At 39.5% G+C, this 20,583-nt stretch overlaps 3 protein-coding genes across 4 annotated transcripts; 1 reads left to right on the top strand and 2 right to left on the bottom strand.

Annotated features, from left to right (window-relative positions):
• Window positions 1-4,876: 4,876 nt before the first annotated feature.
• Window positions 4,877-6,938, bottom strand: LOC103981772 (peroxidase 55). The gene is made up of 3 exons (XM_009398508.3): window positions 6,504-6,938; window positions 5,919-6,110; window positions 4,877-5,831 (listed from the first exon to the last, which is right to left on the bottom strand). The coding sequence occupies exons 1-3, from the start codon at window positions 6,750-6,752 to the stop codon at window positions 5,271-5,273; spliced, it is 1,002 nt and encodes a 333-aa protein (XP_009396783.2). The 5' UTR covers window positions 6,753-6,938; the 3' UTR covers window positions 4,877-5,270.
• A 1,622-nt stretch (window positions 6,939-8,560) lies between these two features.
• Window positions 8,561-12,144, bottom strand: LOC135610142 (large ribosomal subunit protein uL22-like). Its single transcript, XM_065104264.1, has 7 exons — window positions 12,033-12,144; window positions 11,913-11,949; window positions 11,569-11,609; window positions 9,730-9,960; window positions 9,543-9,645; window positions 9,409-9,476; window positions 8,561-8,860 (listed from the first exon to the last, which is right to left on the bottom strand). The coding sequence occupies exons 1-7, from the start codon at window positions 12,033-12,035 to the stop codon at window positions 8,792-8,794; spliced, it is 552 nt and encodes a 183-aa protein (XP_064960336.1). The 5' UTR covers window positions 12,036-12,144; the 3' UTR covers window positions 8,561-8,791.
• A 948-nt stretch (window positions 12,145-13,092) lies between these two features.
• On the top strand, window positions 13,093-19,730 carry LOC135584000 (uncharacterized). Of its 2 annotated transcripts, XM_065104262.1 has the most exons (5): window positions 13,093-13,154; window positions 13,278-13,370; window positions 14,337-14,536; window positions 18,391-18,620; window positions 19,173-19,730. In XM_065104262.1, the coding sequence occupies exons 2-5, from the start codon at window positions 13,279-13,281 to the stop codon at window positions 19,449-19,451; spliced, it is 801 nt and encodes a 266-aa protein (XP_064960334.1). In that variant the 5' UTR covers window positions 13,093-13,154; window position 13,278; the 3' UTR covers window positions 19,452-19,730. The 2 variants fall into 2 exon arrangements, with proteins under 2 accessions (XP_064960334.1, XP_064960335.1); XM_065104263.1 differs by lacking the exon at window positions 13,093-13,154 and having other exon boundaries at window positions 13,161-13,370.
• The last annotated feature ends 853 nt before the right edge of the window (window positions 19,731-20,583 follow it).

The following is a 20,583-nucleotide window of genomic DNA, read 5'->3' as shown; positions in this document are numbered from 1 at the left end:
TTTAAAATTCACAGGGGTAAAACTATATTTTGTCTAAAAACCCTAACACCCTTCTCTTCTCCCCTGTTGTTGCTGCCGTCGCCATTACCACCACCCTGCCGGCGACGGCCTATGCGGCGGGGCCACGACCCCTACCTGATGGTGACTTGCCCGCGGGTGACGTGGCCCCTGCAGGTGGGCGCCCCCGAGGGCGGGCGCCACCGCCTTCGTGGGCGGTTCTACCTGTAATGCAGCGCCCACAAGTGGTGCTGCCTCACCGGGCACCGCCCTTGCGGGGGGGTATGCTCGTGGGAGCAGCGGTCGTAAGCGTCGTTGCCCCGCGACGCCTCTGCCCGTCGGGTTTCTTCCTCCAAGTTACTGCTCAAAGGTTGCTAAGAAGATTCATCTATTGCTTGTCAAAAGAGGATGAATACATGACTATTTATAGGGCTTCTAAATCCTAACTCCTAATATGACTCCTACTCAAGACTTCTACTTCTAACCAACTCCTAATAAGACTCATACTCTAAGAAGCAACCTCCCAACTAACCCTAACCCTAGTCGACCTCTTCACCTCTTTAATAGGGGTCATTGGCTAGGTAGGTTTTATATGAATGCCCCTTTCAATAAAATTCAATTAGGACTCTTCTGACTAGAGTCCTAACATCTTATCCCCTCACCCTCCTATGCCAAAGGAGCCCATCATCCATTCACAACCTTCATCGTCTCCAATCGAAATACTTGACACCCTATCTCTTTTGATTTAGCAAACCAATCAGGAGCAGGGTGAAAGAACTAGCGATGCTCATCTCCTTTTGTCTTTGCCTAGACCATCATCTCATGAGGAGGTTGTTAGGATCAGCCACCATTTTACAGTTTCACTCCTTTTGACGGGCTTAGGAGACAACCCTTACAGAATTTCTCTCCTCTCTTGAAAGCTCAAAACTTGGAAGAAAAGAGGGAGGAGAACTTCTAGCCATTACAACACTTTTGAGCTCTAAAAATTATAGAGTAAGATTGGATTTTCGGTGCCCTTTCATGCAGGAAAGGGTGGGGTATATATAGGCCCCAAACTGGTTTGAATTTAGAGCTCAAAAATGTCATTTCCCGGATTTTCGGGGTCCTGGTGGTACTACCTCCTGACTGGGGCGGTACAACTGCCTAGCAGCTCGGAGACTGAGCCTCTAGGCGGTGCCACCGCCTGTCAGGGGCGGTTGCACCGCCCAGTCTCGCTCGGAGACTGAGCCCAGGCGGTGCCACTACCTGATTGGAGCGGTTGCACCGCCTAGTCTCGCTCGGAGACTGAGTCCAAGCGGTGCCATCGCCTGACCTGAGCGGTTGCACCGCTCAGCTTTCCTGGGAGACCATCTCCTGGGCGGTGCCACCGCTTGGCAGGAATTCTGGTCCGAATGGGTTGATCCATTCGGCCCAATTTGGGTCTATCAAGGGCCCAATTGTCCCCAGATTAAGTAAATGGGATCATCTCCCATTCTTAACTTAATCTATATGCTAACTACGATATTTCTTAAGACATTTACTGCAACTTCCTCCGGTGCGTCAATCACTTCTTTCGGTGAACTTCCGGCGAACATCCAACGAACCTTCGGCGATGCTCTGACGGACTTCCGGCAAACTCCTGGACTTGCGACGATCCACTTGGCGAGTTCCGACAAGCTTCTTTGGCAAGCTCCTAGACTTCTCGGATTTGTTCTCGCAAAACCTCCGACGACCGTCCGGACTTCCGTCGAACTCCCAACGTGATCATAGTCTTGACTCCGGCGTAACTCCTGCTGCATGTCTTACTTCCATCGTAGTTAATCCTGCACATGTAAAACAAAACTTCGATCGAGACAATTAATCCTAAGCAATTAACCAAGTTGTCCGGCATGTCATTGGTCTCTCGACGCTTCGTCCGATTATTCGGCGCATCGTCCTCTCCTGCGGCTTATTGCCCAATCGGCTAGTTGACTCCGCAACTCCGATATCCTTGGCACAATATCTGCTCTTCTTGGCCCGATGCCCGAGTCCACGGCCCGAAGCCTTCTGTCGATACGTCGACCAATCCACCGGCCCGACGTCCAATCTTCTAACATGTTCCTCCGGCACAACATGATTTTTCCTGCTTTAATTGTCTCATTCCGATCGAAGCATCCTGCGTCACTCAAAAACATAGATTAAAATATAAACACAATTATTAATTGGTTTCATCATCAAAATACGAGATTCAACAGAGGTTGACTTTCTTTTTCTCGACATCTTCCTGATGCTCTCATTCTCTTATGTGTTGAATTGGGAAAGGTAAAGCGTTAGATGATTGATGCCACGATGTGTGACGGACTCCTTCGACATGAGAGGATAAGGGGCGGGACGAAGTTTAAGAAAAATTTATTTTTTTAAAACTAAGAGCGTTCTTAAAAAAAAGAAAAAGAGAAAAAAAATGATTCTCGTAAAAAAAAAAAAAAAAAAAGGAAACATGAAATATTATTTTGGAAAAAATTGCCTGTCTAATTTTAATTAAGTAATTGGTAAAATGAGAAAGAAAGTAGGGTGATGGGGTTCTAAGTACGTCTTATTTGATGCCGACACAGATGTTCCTTATCGAACATGGGTAACCGACACTAACGACGGATGTCTAGTTCCGATTCTGTTAACGACTTACCGCACAACGCTGGGGATGTGACGCTACTCCAATCGATGGTTCTGCGACTCCTGTCGAGATCGAGGCACGAGTTACGTTTGGGACGTGAACCCTCTTTTTCCCTATCAGCCATCATCTCTCCCTGCGCTTTTCTGATGTGGGTTAGTCTTTCTGGTTCAATGCAGTTGCGGGACCGACCTGAGGGACCACAGGGAGCACCAGTCACAGGACAGGTAGCGGCGTGGGGAACGGTTTTATCTCTGGATTTCGATCGGGCACCACGAAAAGAGGCCTGATTGATTTGATGGGTGAGAGGGGAGCGGGAGAAGAGCATTCTTCATTAGCTAAACTTCCCTCGGTCATCGCCACCGCCCGTCGCCCGCGATGCGAACACGTGTACGGACCCACGAAGTGGTGGGGAGGGGAAGGGGACGGAAGGGGGTCGATCGGGGGCGCGTGTCGTCTCCCCCGGGGGTCGCTGATCGCACGTTGCCTGTGGGAGGGTGCGGAGAGCCGCGAAGGACCGTCATCGCTTTCCCGAGCGCGCGGAGGTGAACGCGAGGAGGTGGCTTAAGTGGGCCCACCGCCCCGACCCCACCACATGACCTTCGAATCATTTTTATTTGATTCGGACGATGATTTTGACATATATTAAATAAACACAAGTGATTCAAAAATAATATTTTTTGAAGAATAATAACATCATTATATTAATGATCAACTATATATATATATATATACTAAATTCGAATTTAGAAGGATAAACACAAATGATTACTAATACATGCCTTGATCGCCTAAATCGAAAGTTCAAAGCATTCAACTCAAAGGATTTAGACAATACAAAAATTACTTGGGAAGAAAAATATTCAATAACATCACAAATGTTTTCTTATTTCAGACAAAAGAAAAAAAGAGGATGATGTCACCATTAGTATAACAGTGGCCATAAATATTGACTTCGAGGAGTGTAACAAAAATGTAGTGTTTATTTTTATTTGATTTAATCATTAAAAGTTGACCGGGTCAACAGTGGCATTGAAGAAGCATCTAATGCAATGATACGTCAATTCATTTGGCTCGACCGTGTACAGCTAGCTGTCTAATACATTTAATATAAATGATACGATATTTAATATAATAACAACATCTTTTATTTTTCTAAAAAAAAAAGGAGAAATACAGCAATCAATCTCATCTTATATAACTATTCAAACGTGTCATATTTGATTAGTTAATCCCTACCTTTTTATTTATATGCATACCGAATCTTTTTTTATTAATTATTTCAATCCAATTTAAATGAGTCAAGTATGCATGATATCCCAAACAAACATGTTCTATTATCATCTCAAAAATCATACTAGATAAAATTGTCATAAATTTCACGCTACTCGTTCTCCAACTCAATTCGATTATCTATTTTTGATCAAGTAAAACTACCATCAGATAAGTGAGAGTACCAAAATAAAAATCTGACGTGGTGCCATTCCTCTGCCTCGGTTTAGGTAGACATGTATTTCTATTAGTATTCAATTTATATTTATATTGCTACCAAATTAATAAATAAAAAATGAAGAAATTAATGGTGCAATTATCATTACCTTTTCTTGTATTTACTCCTAGAAAAGGGAATCTGTCAACTTAATTTTTCCGATGTTTGAAAAAAGTGTGGAAATATATACATTTTCTAACACGCCTATGGAATAAATGCATACTTCTTTTGCAATAGTGGATAATTTGTTTTGTTTATTCCTATGTGAAACAAATTAGTAAGAACTCATGCTACCAACATATATATGTTGCTTCCTTAATCATTTGAAAGATCTAGAGAACTGCTAATTAGTATGATATAAAGAAACAAGCTCGATCTATCAAATCACTGTCATGAATGCTTCGGTCACGATAACAATAGATTGGTCCAAAGATGAAATAACAAAAAAAAGTAGAAGTTGATCTCATTCAAGTGTTTACCTGAATGAAGTGTGGATAGATCCACTGATACAATATTAAAATGGTACAAGTTCATCTTATTCAAGTGTTTACCTGAAGTATGGATAGTTCAAAATTACCGATTCAAAATACTCAATCCAAAGTTAATAGTAATATACTTGACATCTCGATCATGTAGAATTAAATTTGACATGTCACCAAAAAATTCTTGTGTTTTCATGCTATCTGAATTTGTATTTTTTTTTTCACTCATACAATATATAGAATGCCAAAAAAAGATCAGACTAAATGAAGGTCATGACAATATGGAATTTAAAGCCCTGGCTAAATATTATATGTGACATGTTGGATGTTCACAAGGGTGAAGTTTGAACCTTCCGAAGCAAATTAAGAACATAATAAAATAGGATTCATTGCAGCTAACCTGGATGCCATCCATGAACTTGTTTGATTCTGAGTACATGCACTGCAATGCATGAGATATCTGAAGACTGTATGCCAGAAACAATGCAAGAAGATATTATCGAACCACTGAATGCAGGCAATTAACCCAGAAAACTACAGGAATCATTCAGCTTCGGCAATGCAACCTGTTCCTGCCTACTCTTTTGGTGCATCTGATCCATGAACAACTTGCATTCGCTTGTCATCAGCTCCTCAACGAATCATCTCTCTGTTCTTGCTGCCTAGTAGTTTGCTGCTAATTGAACGCAGTGCAGTCATTCCTGATCTCTCCCTGGCTGCCGGTCTTCACTCCGACCCTGCCAAGCCTGACCATGGCCGTAGTGAAGGCCCCGAAGAAGCTAGTTTGGTTGGCTGCAAACCTCTTCACTGCAGACCTCGATAGCAGGTTGGTGAACAGCACCTGATCGGAAGAGAACAGCCCCTCGCCGTTCAGCAGATTCCGGTAGTAGAGGTTGTCGAACACCGTCGGGGTGAAGGGATCCATGTTGACGGCAATGGTCGGGTCGACATCGTGCGGGCAAGCTCGCATCAGCAGACGCGCGTACGCAGGATTGAGCGACGGGTCGACTGCCGATGAGTAGAGGCGTCCGGCGAATCGGCTGCAGTGGGAGAAGCCAACGGTGTGAGCTCCCGAGAGGGCGATCATGTCATGTGTCGTGAGGTTGTTCATCCGGAAGAGGTCGGAGAGACGGTTGAGGTCCAAGTCCGGGCCAGGGAGGCGTCCGGCCACTCTTTCGGCCTGAGAGATGAGCCCGTCGCGCCTGCCGAGCTCCACCGCAAAGTCGGGGCCGCCGGACTACCAACACAACCCGTTCGTTCCATTGAGCTCACTCATCGAGTAGCAGCACAAATGGGTGTGTCGGAGTTGGATCAGTGCACTTACAAGGACTACTACGTCTCTGGCAGCGATTGCCAGGATGTCAGCACAGGAGACAACGCCAGGGCAGCGAGCTTCCACGTCCTGCTTGGCCTTGATGACGGTGTCGAAGCCGTCGCCTGCGAGCGAGAGGTTGTCGGGCGCGTCCTTCTCGGCGTCGCCGCTCGGTGAAGCTACCATGACAGACGCATCACAACCCTGCAAGTGAATGACGACTCAAATTCTCCTGCTCACTGGGAGAAGGCGTGCAGAGTAGCAGATAACGTGGAGCTGGTCAACAAAAGATGGAACTCTAACAGTAGAATGGTTCGTGCGGCCAGAGTTCTTGGTTATAGTCACTGAGGCAATCTGTCGAACGGGTTCGCGAGCAGTCTTTGCCCGACAAAGTTATAGACCATGGATTGCCTAACTTCCTTCTACTACAACTCTAGTGCAAAATCTACAGAACATAACAGTCGCCTGAACAAATTCTCAGGATTGGAGGGAAAGGAATACAGTCAACTGCAATTAGGGTCTTAAATCTGCATCAAAAGAAGGTGAAGAAGAGGAAAGGGCTGCATGAGATCAGATGAGAGATTTGTGGAACCATACCTCTACAAAGCAGTCATGGAAGAAGAGCCTCAGTGTGGCAGGCACAGTGACAAATGTCTGGCTCAGCTTCTTCACAACAGCCTGCCTGACAATGGACTCCACATTAGGGCATGCGAGCTGATAGAAGCTTGGGCTGAGCTGAGCCTCCCCGCCGCTCACAGCCATCAGCAGCAGCATCCCCACAAGCAAGCAGAATCTCCAGACCTCCATGCCCATGGATTCCCTCCCTCTCACAAGCCCCGAAAACATGAAGGAGGGGTGGAGAGGGGCATGGCAGAGGGGGAAGAAGGGTCAAAGGTGGAACAGTAGTGGAAGTTGCAAGTGGGGGGAGTGTGTGGGTTATATGGGAGCGACCCATGGCATGTGCCTCATACTATGGGTTCCGTTTGTTTGTCTACAAAGCAAGACATTGCTTGTTGTCCAAATGAGACATGGCCGAGAGCAGGCAATCATTTCATTTTTTGCAGTTTAACTAATCCTCTCAGGCTTAAAGCCGAAGAAATCCAACTTTGCTCCCCCCCATTTATTTTTTACATTTTAATAATTATATATAAATATAATTGTATGTTAAATTAAAAATATAAAAAACATAAACAGATATGTTAAAATAAATTTATAATATAGTGAAACAATATGATACGCACAAAACAGAAACTGCAATGAAATGATGGGATGATAAAAGTCGTCAACCGACGGTGTAACAGACGACAAAATACACGACATATTCTTCGTATATTTTCTATTATGATAAAAGTCCTATAGCTATAATGGATGATTTTGCCCTCTGATTTAATACATCTCATTTTGGCCTAAGTTGTTGTATATGCATATATAGTACTTTTTTCTGCAAAGAATTTGCTTGTTTTTATTTTCTATTTTTCTAGATTGTTGGCAGCTCAATAGATCAATAAAGGTAGCAGTTCATGTGGCTGCAACGACCAGTAAGGCAAGTTGGCATCAACTAAATGTCTAACATTAGATAGCGAGGATTGATACTGACACAAGACAGTAGTATGCCTTCTCAAGTTGCTAAATTCAAAAGTAAGTCAAACTGCTTTCCTGGGGCACAGAAAAAGAATTGTAAATTGACTGAAAACTTGCAGATCTAAAAGAACAACTACTGGGGGAGGAATTACACATTAGAAAAGAAAAGGACTTGTCATCTTTGAAGCAACCGGAGGGGGGCAGGGAATCTTGTGACACTCGAGTGGTTTTGTGCAGACATAGTTACTGTCAACCAGCTACAAAGAGCCTTCTTTGTCAGTGACCCTGCCTGGTGAAGGACACAATGTGAGACACATCAAGATAGATGGAAGCAATTGGAAGGTTAGATAGCAGCATTCAATGTTTGACTGGTATGTTTTTTTCTCCAAACACAAAATGCCACATGCCACCCAAACAAAACACCCATAAAAGAATTGAAAAATTATGTCAACACTGGTCAAACAGAGTTTGCATTTTGAGAGTTTGGACATTGAAGATTTCACAAGAGCATGCTACAGTTTTGTAAGATAAAAAATTATGGCTTCTCGTATTAGGGTTTTACCAATAAAATATTGTCTTTATATATTTATTGCTAAATGCTAAGACCTGTTTGAAAATTCATATAAACAAAACACAGAAAGCAGAATTTAACAATGTTTTGGAATTAATAAACAAATCTTTCTGCAGTTTATTGAAACTTAATATGATCAAGTAAAGCAGCTCAACTTGATAATTTATCTATCCACAAAAGCCAATATTCTACCGAATGTTTTGTGCAATTTGCATGACATCTTTGTAGAACTGTGGCATGAAATATTTTGTTCAAAACACTGATCCTACACTACGGTGTGTCAAGTTTTCGCCATTGTGGCACATGAGAAGAACAACTACACAATTATTGGATCCACAGTTGAGATCCGAGAAGACATGAACAGGATAGCATCAGTTCTGATAACCAGCACTACTGTTCAGTATTTCCATTTCAACAAGATAAAATAATTCCTCAAGGAGATTATACTGATAGATCTTAATCCACAATAAAGATGATGATTTCAAAGCAAATGTCTGTGCTCTAGGGGAAAACAGATCAAATACTCAACGATTAAGGTGTCACATTGCTTCCATTTCAAAGTAGCTATGGAATCCCACAAATTTCCCAATCAAAAACAAAGGTAGAAAAAGATAATGTTCCAGAAGCACTAGTAATCTCCAGAATATCTTTTGTTACCAAAAATAAGATAGCCTGCATCTATTTCAAATCAGCCCAAGATCAATGCTTTCCTCAAAGCTGTAACCACTGATCTTTAAGAAGACGCACCACTTCGAATAGCTTGAGATTTCTTGGGCTTGCTTGGTGCAATCTGGGTCTCCGGCTGTAAGACATGAGCAGAGTATGATTAGGAATGAGGTAGAAAGGAAAATAAGCCACACAAACCATTTCCAAAAGAAAACATTCTTATGCATAATCTAACTAAAAACCACATTTGTAATCAAAATTTCCTGATTTATGGCTTTAAATTATATTATCATGGATAGATCAATGTAGAAAATCCCAGCCAGAATATATCTGCAAGCATTCTGATTGTGTTAAACAGCAATGAAGAGTAAGTACAAATTCATAGGTCCTAGGGGCTTGTTATCTGTCATGAAGAATAATAATGTCTGATGCAATGAAAAGGATGCCAATAATCTAGACAAAAGAAGCACAGGTTGCACAAACAACCTGAACTTCGGTATATGTTATTAGAAGACCTCCACCTCACAAATCAGCTATCGTGGATATTGATCAGGCAATATGAAATTTTTTAACTAAGAGTTAAATAGATTCATCTAGGCTACCAAATGATGAAGACAGCTTTTGACATGCAGCAATCCAAGAATACAGAGGGACATGTAAATAGGGAAATGATAAAAGAATAACCTCTTTCTTGACTGGCTCTTCCTTCTCCGATAAAATCAATTCAATATGACATGGAGAGGACATATACGCTGCCAAAAAAATGATGAGTCAGTTTCGAGAAACTAACATTAATTTGGTTCAATTACTGTACTCACGGTTAATTCGTCCATGAGCACGGTAAGTCCTACGCCGCTGCCTCTGAGCTTGGTTCACCTGGATGTGTGAGATGTAGAGAGCATCAACATCCAAACCTTTCACCTGAAAATAAGAATATAACCGAAACCATTTTAAGACAAGTATAACACTTAATTTAAAAGGAAAAAACACATGATAGATTCATACCTCTGCATTACTCTCAGCATTCTTGAGCAAATCCAAAATGAATCTGGCTGATTTCAGAGGCCAGCGTCCTTGCCCATTTGGATGACGACCCTTCACTTGAGCTGTACGTCCTACGCCCCCACAAAACCTTCGGAATGGAATGGCTTGCTTATGAGCAATTACATCTTCAAGGTACCTTTTAGCCTTCGCTAAAGGAAGCTTTCTAATTGCATGAGCTGTCTCGCGAGTATTCTGTTGCAATTATACAACATTTCAATTAAAATATAAATTGCATAACGTATAACAAAAACGGGCTGATATAATCATTACTGAACTCTTTGCTTTTTAACAAAATTGTCCAACAAATATGTAAGTTATAAATCTTTCTTAAAAGAAAACCTGATCGATATACCATGGATTATTAAAACATGTGAGACTTAGAAATAATTGTTGTGTCCAGATATATCTGTATAGGACATCAATATCTATCAAATGCATCTCAAACTAGAACCCGTTTTACACAAATAGAAGGTGCCTCTCTCAAACACTACATTACTTATACTAGTGTTCAAAATAATTACAGGGCATGTTTATCGCCTATTGTAAGACTGCTGAACATGTAAAATTCTTAACAGTATGTCTGCATTTAAACTCTTGACTTATCATGAATATGTAACAACATAGTAAATTTTTAAACAATTGCTAAAGTACATTATTTCACCACTATTATAGTTGGCCATAAATATTTTTAAACAACTGCTATTAGTTCCAGGTTGAACAAGCCAAATTGAAATGGTAGATCAATTTTCGTAATGATTATGGAAAAATAAAATATACATCAACAACTTTCTCTTAACAATCATACTTCATGAATTAAAATATATATCAACCTAAAATGGTAGCTCAATCTTCCCTGTTCTTCCCAATTTCTCTCTCGTTTATTCTCATATTCTTCATGAATTAAAAGTATTCTTTCTCACAATCTTACCATTGACGATCAATTTCCAACGCAGCTATCAGCTGCTTTTGACCTGAGTTCTCTATTTCCACATATCTGGACTCATTATGAATAATGTAACGTTCACAACAAGCCCTCCGAACGACAATATCTCATTCATAGTTTGGGACAGATAAATACTGCCTGATATTTATCAGTCTGACCCCTAACCAGCACACAGACCATCTCTACTGTCCGATCTGCTTCAAACCAAGGCTTACCATTCAGTTCAGGTCAAAAACCAGGCTTACCGCCTGATTTTAAAGGTAAAACACAGGTTTCAGGCAGTATATTTACCTATCATTTTTCCTGACACTGATAACTGCCTTTTTGGTTTATCTCTCTCGCCACACCTCTCGCAGCACTGCCACAGCCCATCGTGTTGCCAATGCCACTTACTGCTCATCTTTCTCATCCTACTCCTCCTCTCTCTCTCTCTCTCTCTCTCTCTCTCTCTCTCTCTGGGGTCTGTGCGGACTGGTAGATGGGGATACCATGTGTCGATTTGTCAGTGTGTACCAGATTTATACCAGTCCAATGGTAGCAATATTTAGTACCTTGATCACATTCGTATCAATATGATTTCTAACTCAAGCTTCGAGATCAGAAATATTTTACCAAAAGAATTTGATAATAAATAAAACAATACCTTCCATGTCTATAATTTTCTCGATTCTCATTCTCTTCATGATTTATTGTGAAGCCAGCTAACATTATCTAAGACTCATCGTCTAATGTGTATAAGAAGACACATCTAGTAAACCTCCTAAATTCATATAGGTTATGCACAATAAACAAGACAAACCAACAACAGCACTAGAACTAACCACTAAGTTCTGCACTAAAATAAACATCTAACGCACCTTGAAGTGAACCCTCAAGTCCCGGCCCATGGCCTTGGAGGCTGCAAAAGAGATAATTTTATGGGTTACTATAAGCTCATAAAAGTTAATCGCGTCTGCAAAACCATGCACTGATCATTTCGTTGACATATTCCGATGAAAAAAAAAGTTAAAAATTTGCTACAGGAGAAGCTAATGACCACAATTCGTAGATCTGAAAATTCTAAACCCCACAATCGGAGCACTAATGTAGAACCATATACAAAATGCTACCAAAATCGAGATCGAACCAAATATAAACCCTAGACTGCAAGTTCACGAGATCAAATCGAAAACAGAGCAGGGAAAAGTGCAGAGAAACTCACACTTGGTCGGGTTGGTGGGCTCTCTCGAATACTTCACCTGATGACGAAAATGGAACATCGAAAGAGATCCGATCAACAATGTTTAGAGAAAAACCAAGAGAGGAAATGGGAGGAAATTACCATGGCGTTCGGCTCTCCACTGCACCCCACTCCGTTTAGCGCACGCTTCTCTCGGCCGGCGCGGCAGAGAGATGACTCTTATAGATAGGGGAAACGAAACCCTAAACCAAGGGAGATCATGCTCCGATTTGATTGTGATCGATCCGGTCCACGTTTCAATCGCGGTCCGAACCCTACGTCGGCCGGGCTCAAAATCAAGCCGAACCGATTAAGCCAACGGAAATCATTCTTTCGTGCATATGACTTTTCATGTGTGTGAATTCCCCGTCCATCAAAATAAACTAATTCCATAAATCACAATAAATTACTTCTTTATTTTTTTTCCCTAAAATTTAGTTTGTAAACGTCATCGTTTCATTAAACGAGTAGAGTACATTGCAATCTTGGAAGCTTTGAAAAGAGCCAAAAAAAAAAAAGATGGCTTGCAGGTCTTGTGGGTTAATGTGATGTTTTGGAGGCTTTCAAATGGCTGAATGAAACAAATGATGTGCCTTGCAGTCAAAGATCAAGAGTCTCAACCATTCTCTTTCTGGGACAATAACTTAAGTGTCAATCTTCTTCTCCTCCATCACTATAAATATAAATATCATGACGTATACGCTTGCCGATTCTATAAGTATAAGAAACTCCTCTCATGTGCCTCATTTTTTTTTCTTCTAATAATATGATTTTTAATTGCCCCGTTAATTAGAAAAAATCACTTCATATAATATGCTTATTGTAATCGCTAATTTAATAAGACGGCCTACTTAGATGACATCCAAATGATACATTATCATTTCTGACCACTGATATGACACATCGAATATAATAGAGGTACTTTATACGCACACCAATTCAGACGCGTTGTGATTTCTAATCTGTCAAGACAAAATGACCAAAAGGGTCATCAAAATCTTGATCATGATGAACTCTTTTCATTGTTCATCGGTAACATTAACTTAATTAGATCAGTGAGTTTTGCTTTGCTTAAACGCTGAGGGGTAAAGACGTAAATTAGTTAGTGTCGAAGAATATACTTGTAATTTTGTCTCTTTCCTAATATAACGACGATACATTTATCCCGTACACAGCTGTCCAAAACCCACCACCGTTCCTGCGCTCGGCTCTTTGGTGTCACTGGTGGCTTACCTCTCTTAGATCTCCTCTTTCCTCTAATCGCTACTTTCTTTTCCTTGATTCTTTGTGTTCGTTGAACGATCGTTTATTTATTGGGTTGTCTTGTGATTCCTGATCGGTGCCAAGGATGGAGGAGTCCGGGAAGAGGGTTTTGTTGACCTCCGGTGGAGATGAGATCTCCAAAGGCATCGCCTACCACCTGGCGAAATCTGGCTGCAGGTTTGGTGACTCTCCAATTCTCCACCCTTGAATTGTCTGATCGATTCGTTGTTTGCTATTATTTTTTGGTCGATCTTCAATGTAATGAACCTTATGTTTGGAGCGCTGATCTATTTATCTGTTTATTTATATGTGGTTGCCCAAGAAATTGAATTTTCTTAACTAGTTTTAATACGATGCTAAATAGAATGGAGTTGGATAGGTTGCATCTGAGGAGAGCAATAAGAAATTTTATGCAGGAAATGACACTGTGAGTTAAGATCGTCGAAGAAAGGCAAGTGCAGACTGCAGATGTGGGTAACGCAAGCTTTACCATCCATCAAACGAAAACTGCTATCTGTAATTCTCGTAATAAATTGTGATTTTAGTTTCTCTTAAAATATCCTTCAAGTCTGCGTTTATGTAAAGCTTCCAGCAATAGGAACCTGAGCAACTTCTTTTTGCAATAGTTTGATCAAATACTCCTGACAAGGGATCAAATTCGCAAGATTACTTGCTTCCCGGGAAGACCTAAATTCGGACAAATCAGTCATTAGTTGATGATTACAGTAACGGACCAGTTTTAATTTTTTTTGGAATATCAGCGTATGGGTCTATTGACTTGCATCAGTTGGCGTTTTCAGTAGATCTGACATTATTGGTTAACTTATTTTTATCTTGGAAGTTATTCTTTGCAGTTTGGTGTTTCTATCACTATTAACTTTTGAATGTTCATTCGATTTAATATCTTAATTGGACATTGATATCTCTTTATTATTATGGTGGTGTTACTGTGCTTCACTATGCCTAAAGGTCACATTCTCAATTTGACGTCTCCACTAGCTATGTTGATAAATGAATGAAATAATTTTATATTCATAGATTGGATTGTATCTTGATGCTATTCCTAAGTCCAGTGTATGCCTTTGTAATTTTGCTCTTTAAAAATTGTTCTTCTGACTCTAATTTTTGTAACATCATAACTAGGCTGGTTTTAATGGGCGATGAGGATCGTCTTCAGAAAATGGTGGGGGATATTATGAGCTCTTTAGGTGGTTCCTCTCCTTTCAAAGTGGTTGATTTGAATATGGAAGAAGAGCATGAGTCTTTCTTTGATGAGGCAGTGGAATTGGCCTGGAAGCTTTTGGGGTCACTTGATGCTTTTGTCAGTTGTTATTCTTATGAAGGTATCTTAACAAAAGTGCTGCTTTGGGTCCATAAAAATCACATTCATTAATTCTTATTGGTATGAGGTTATATAGTGTTTTTGAATTACGGAAAGATGCCGGAAGCATTCTAGTTATCATGAAACTATCCATGTGTAATTTAAAGTCATTTAACATAGATAAGAATATGTAGCATCTCATGAAGAAGATAAATAATTAGGAAAACTAAGCTAGGGAAAAGCTTGCATTCTCAGAGAAATTATATTTATAGAGCACATTTATAGCTGTAATTGTGATGCTGATTCTAGAATTTATACAGAATGAGAAACGAACACTTTATTTTTCTTAATGTTCTAGTTTTAAGTATCAAAACTCAAAAAATAGTTATTGTTAAGCTGACCTTGGAGTTTTTTCTAAATTGATCTTAGTGCTACTTTAAAATAAAACAATAACAGCACCCAAAATATACTTCTATGGTTCACCGACAAGTAGAAGTCTGCATTGGATTAATCCATGAAGAACTCATCAGTGCTATTACTGAATTTCTGGAAAAAGACCAAAGAGATTAAACCTATTATCGAGGCTTATAAGCTCTCTGTTTTTGATATTCGACTACCGCGACATATCAAGTCTCATAAACAAATAATATTCTAACACTGTCGATTTGGTTGATGATAGAGAGCCTGATCAAACTATTTCTGTGAGTCAGTAGGTGTCATCTGATTCCTTATCCTACTTGAACAATGTTTGAGCCTTTTTTTGCCTTGCTCAGGATTCCCTGGTACGTAGGAGTCTTCATTGTGGATGAACTTATGGTAGGGCACAACATAAGGTGGGTGTGATTATGCATGAGGTAAGATGCAACCTGGGTCACTAATGTAGAAACATGGGAATGCATAGGCTCAAGTTCTCAAGTGGGGTTGTTATTGTATGCATCCTTGCTCTAAAACTAGGGTTGATAATGACACCATCTAACAAGTACTACACCGATTCAAGAGGAAGTAGAATCTTGCACAGGAATCATCTATGAAGATCAAAATAATATTTTTACAGAAAGTTGCAAGGATGAGAAACTTATAATATTACTCGTATTCCTATGCCTTCTGGGTTCCTATATAAAGTATTTTAATATCTAAACTTCTCAGTTCCTATTAAAAATATTCTAATATCTGAACCCTATAAAAACATATTCAATTTATTTGTTTGTTGTTAGGGAGAAAAGGGTTGTTCGGCCTATTTCCATGTATCAGAATGATTCTTTACTTCAGTTAGACAGTGTCCAAGCTTCTTTTTGCATTGTTTAGACTACTACACTTGTGAGGCTCTCGGTCATGGATGAATGTATGAGAGGACATGGCACAGGACGGGTGCGATCACCTGTGAGGTGAGACATGGATGCAAAAAGTGCATAGTAAGAAGACAACTCTAGAAAGAATGATATAGATTGACTACTTTCCTATTGATCTACAACAAAGAAAGCGAGCATTAGAATTTTCTTTAGCAAGAGTTCCTGGCAAGCATCATCAATATTCAGTTTGTGTGGAGGAAGGTATGCTAACATGGGAAGATGGCCTAAAACACATTCAAAAGTTCAAAAAAGTTTTTAACAAGTATATGGAAGCCCTAAAATGATCGAGTAAGTTCTGTAGTTTAACATACTTAGCTTAAATCTTGTTTGAGACACATAGTTATGTAGTTTAATCACATGCAATGCAATTGTAGGGAAAATCTTCAAAAATTATCTAGATTCATATTGATCATAGAAGAAGATGAATTGACCATCTCTTTTTAGGAATTCAATCATCTCAGAAATTCTAAAAACCTATTCTACCCCATCGGAGTGGTTCAAACACATAACATAAATATGATAGAGGGAGTTGATTATAGGAAGTAGAAAACCATGGTAGTGAAGAGACAGTTTAAAAGTAGGATGAAACACTCCAGCAGGAGAAAAGCAATAATCAAGGCCATAAGGCCTTAAGGCTTAATGTTTTCATTATTTTAAAAAATTTTAACACTTCATGCTACAAGCCTCAGGATGTAACCCTTATTTATACTATAGATTACTTAAGCCTTTAGCAAACAAAAAGAAAAAAAAGAAATCTTTATCTGATAAAATCCTATCAAATCTTATTGTATAAAAAATTCATTGTAAATTGAGTGACCTCTATGTACAATGCACATGGATACCCTTTAGGGTTACAGAAGTAGTTTAAACTTACAAAAGAGACTAATCTCATCAAAACATCCTTCCTTATATATAACAAAAGTATGAATAAAAATACTTGTTTTGCATCAAGAACAAGAAAAAATGTAAAATAGCTCGACTTGATCCCTAAACTAGATCTAACCAAATTAGATTTTGGAGCCATGGTTGCATCAAGCTGATTATATATGGAAACAACAAGCTTTTATTTTGGAAGCAACTTCAACTCAAAAGACACAGGATAGAACATTGGTTTTAAAGCTCATTTTAGTTTCAGTTCTTTTTTTGGCTTGTGGATATTCATCTGAATAGCTTTGATAGTTCAAGTATTTTTGGCCTTAAGCATGGAGGCTTCGGTCAATCTCATAGAAAATATATAGTAAAAAGAAAATAAGTTTATCAATCTTAATTTGATAAACATAATTCTTAGGTTTTTTGCCTTACAATCTAGATATATTACAACAACAATAACAACAACAACAAAGCTGAAATTCCCAACTAGTTAAGTTTAGCTACACGAGTTTTTTGCCACCATGTAATTCTTAATTATAAGCTCAGATTTTTCATCATATTTATACAAATGCCATGTCAAATGGTCAGAAAAATAATATTGTCTCACATGTTATGAATTATTATTCTTGTTTTCAGATGTTGTACTATTGTGGTAGTTAGAAGGAAAAAAAAGCCTACTGGGCCATTGATTGAGGCATGCTTAGACTTTGTTAGGTATTTTTTTAATTTTTATCAATATAAAAAGGGGGTGTAACGCCAATATGGGATCAGTGAAGGGGAGGGTCAATGTATGCAGCCTTGCCTCTAAATATAGAGAGGTTGTTTCTGTGACTTGTACCCTGATCTCCCAGGTCACAAAGGAGCGTTCCAAGGTTTGCTCTGATTTTTTATCATTATAAATACATAAATAGCTTTTATCTGAAAATCATGTACTAGGTACACTTTGTGATGAATGCATAACTGATTCTGTTTACTGATTTCAAGCCCATCAGGCTCAAGAAAAAAATTTGCAGCCTTTGAGGAGTTACTGTAAACATATGTCAAAAAGGAGAATAAGATGTAACCATAAGTGAAGTTTATCGTAAAATAAAGTTTGTCACATTCTAGTGATTGCAGTCTAGGCCAGATATTTCTATCTGGCTTTGATGCTGGAAGCCAGATTGGCTTTTGGTCTGTTGCAGTTCAAGTTTGTGAGTCTAGTTTCACTGAACAATATGCACCTGAGATATCAAATAAGTGGAAAAAAAAACATGATCATACTTTGACTCAAGTTTTTGTCAACCTAAACTTAAGGCCTCGCTCAGACCATTATGTCCCTTCCAGAGTCTGGATCTGCACACCAAGCTTGCCATTCTGGTCTTGTTTGTAGACCGCACCATGTTTTGTGCAATTAATATTCCTCACAGTGATACATTATTAAGTTTAATCCAGCACTAAGATATTTCCATTGTGTTTTTTGTATAAAGTGTTCTTGATGGAGTCACATAGCAAGTCTTTGTAAATTTACATCATAGGTTGTATGGCATTTGATTTGTATTTCTCATTTGTAATGCAACATATTTGGTTTGGCTGCTTGATATATGTATAAGATGTAGCATGGTTTATGGTCTTAGTTCCTGGTTTATTAAACTTTATAAGTACTGAATTTTTTGTACAGGGAAGATGCAAGAATGTCTTAATGTGACTGAAAGTGAGTATAAAAAGACAGTGAAAGCTAATTTCATGGCACCTTGGTTTTTGCTAAAAGCAGTTGCGAAAAGAATGCGGGATTTTAAAACGGGTGGTTCTATAGTATTCATATCCCAGATATTAGGGGCAGAAAGAGGCTTGTATACTGGTGCTGCTGCCTACGGATCAAGTTTGGCTGCGGTACAACAATTAGTTCGAGTAAGTACATCTTAGCTGAAGCTTCTGCTTTATGTGATTTCTTGGCTTTCATGATTTCATTATTGTTAAGCAATTAGGATCCAGATGATTGAGATTCAATATGCTTAGCACACAACTACATTCATAGAAGGAACCTTTACTAACTTCTCCAAGGGTTTATCATCTTCTCTCCATTGTGGTTAAAGAAGTTTCTCTGCCGATGGTGTTCCAATGCTGCCTAGTAGTTTAGTTGGAAATATGTCCCTTGTAGTGTCATGAGTCTCATGAGAGGGAAAATTTTGGTGCAAGGCATATATTTTGGTTCCTAGTTTCGGTGCCTGGAGTTGCTTTAACCAATAGATTATTTCCAAGGCTACTAGGCAAAGTAAAATTTCTAGGGGCCCAACATTCTACATGCGAGTTCTTTTTAATGTCAATTTCACAATTGAATATGATTTATGGCAATTTCTTTCTTCTCTCAGCTCGTCATTAATCTCAAGAACCTTTTATTGTATATGCCTATGAAATGTGTGCTCCTTGTCCATTTTGCTGAAACTACTTTACCATTTGCAGCTGTCAGCCATGGAGATTGGTAAGTACAAAATACGAGTCAATGCAGTTGCTCGTGGGTTGCATTTAGATGATGAGTATCCTCGATCAGTGGGGAAGGAGAGGGCCGAGAAGTCCACGGCAGATATAATGCCACTGATGAGGTGGCTTGATCCGAAGAATGATCTTGCTTCCACTGTGATATACCTGGTGGGCGATGACTCCCGCTACATGACTGGCACTACTATCTTCGTCGATGGAGCTCAGTCCATTGTGAGGCCTCGAATGCGTTCTTACATATAAGCATTATAGCTATTGTTCAATAAAGCACCTCAGTTATAGTCTCATTGACAGAGGGATATCTATAAGTGGGAGTATGCTTTTGGTGATTAGTTGTAGGGTTTGCCTTGTGTTGTGGTTGGATTTAAAGTATGTAAAACATATAAAAGTGGGTGGGTGTTGACAATTTTTGGCCGTTGCCAAATGTCTTGCACTTCACGTGCAATGCCTTCCAAATGTTTGGTTGGCATCAGGATTACAAATGAAGGATCATTGAAATATATAGTTGATTGATTGAATGTATGACGTGCAGGAGTCTTAAATGACAAGACTAAGTCATAGCTTACACTTCGAGAGTCGGACCTTGTTTCTGACTTCCTTTGCGGCTCTTACAGTCACGTTGCTATCCAAGTCTAAAGGATGCATAATGCCAACCACACATTGCACCTTCTGGTCTGCTACAGTGATATGAACCAAACATTGAATATTTTTGCTGCAACTGCTCTCCGGGATCTTTATTATCAACCAATCAAAGGTAGTTTGGTCACGGTAGAATCTGATTCAGATGTTACCGCAATGGATTGACTTGCTGCTGTTTTGTGCAGAGGATAACGATTAGGAAGATGAGGAACCACCCCTGGTTCTTGAAGAACTTGCCCAGGTCACTGACCGAAGCAGCACAAGCTGTGTACTACAAAAGGGACAACTCTGGGCCTACCTAAAACAGGACAACACTAGACCGCAGAGGATCATGTCATTGCAGTACACAATACCAGAGTACGTCCATATTTTCACTGGATTGCAAGCAACTGCTCTCCTGGATCTTTATTGCCGACCCATCGAAGGTAGTGTGGTCCTCCAAAGCCTCACGATAGAATTTGATTCAGATGTTATCACAATGGATTGACTTGCTGCTGTTTTGTGCAGAGGATAACGATTAGGGACAACACTGCGCCTACTCTGGTTTGCTATTACTTTAAGACGTTACCGGCCTCTTTCCTAAATTCTTTTATCGTGAACCCCTTCTAATTTTGTACTCCTTTGACTTTGATTAAGTAATATATATAGTTTGTATTTTTTTTAAAAAGTCTTCATCGATTAATAATAAGATCGATACGAAAGTATAAAAATTATAATATATTATTATATAAAAAAT

This window comes from Musa acuminata, chromosome BXJ2-4, assembly GCF_036884655.1.
Source record: "Musa acuminata AAA Group cultivar baxijiao chromosome BXJ2-4, Cavendish_Baxijiao_AAA, whole genome shotgun sequence".
Classification (NCBI taxonomy): domain Eukaryota; kingdom Viridiplantae; phylum Streptophyta; class Magnoliopsida; order Zingiberales; family Musaceae; genus Musa; species Musa acuminata.
Note: the sequence above shows the minus strand (reverse complement) of the source record. Positions and strands in the feature narration are given on the sequence as shown.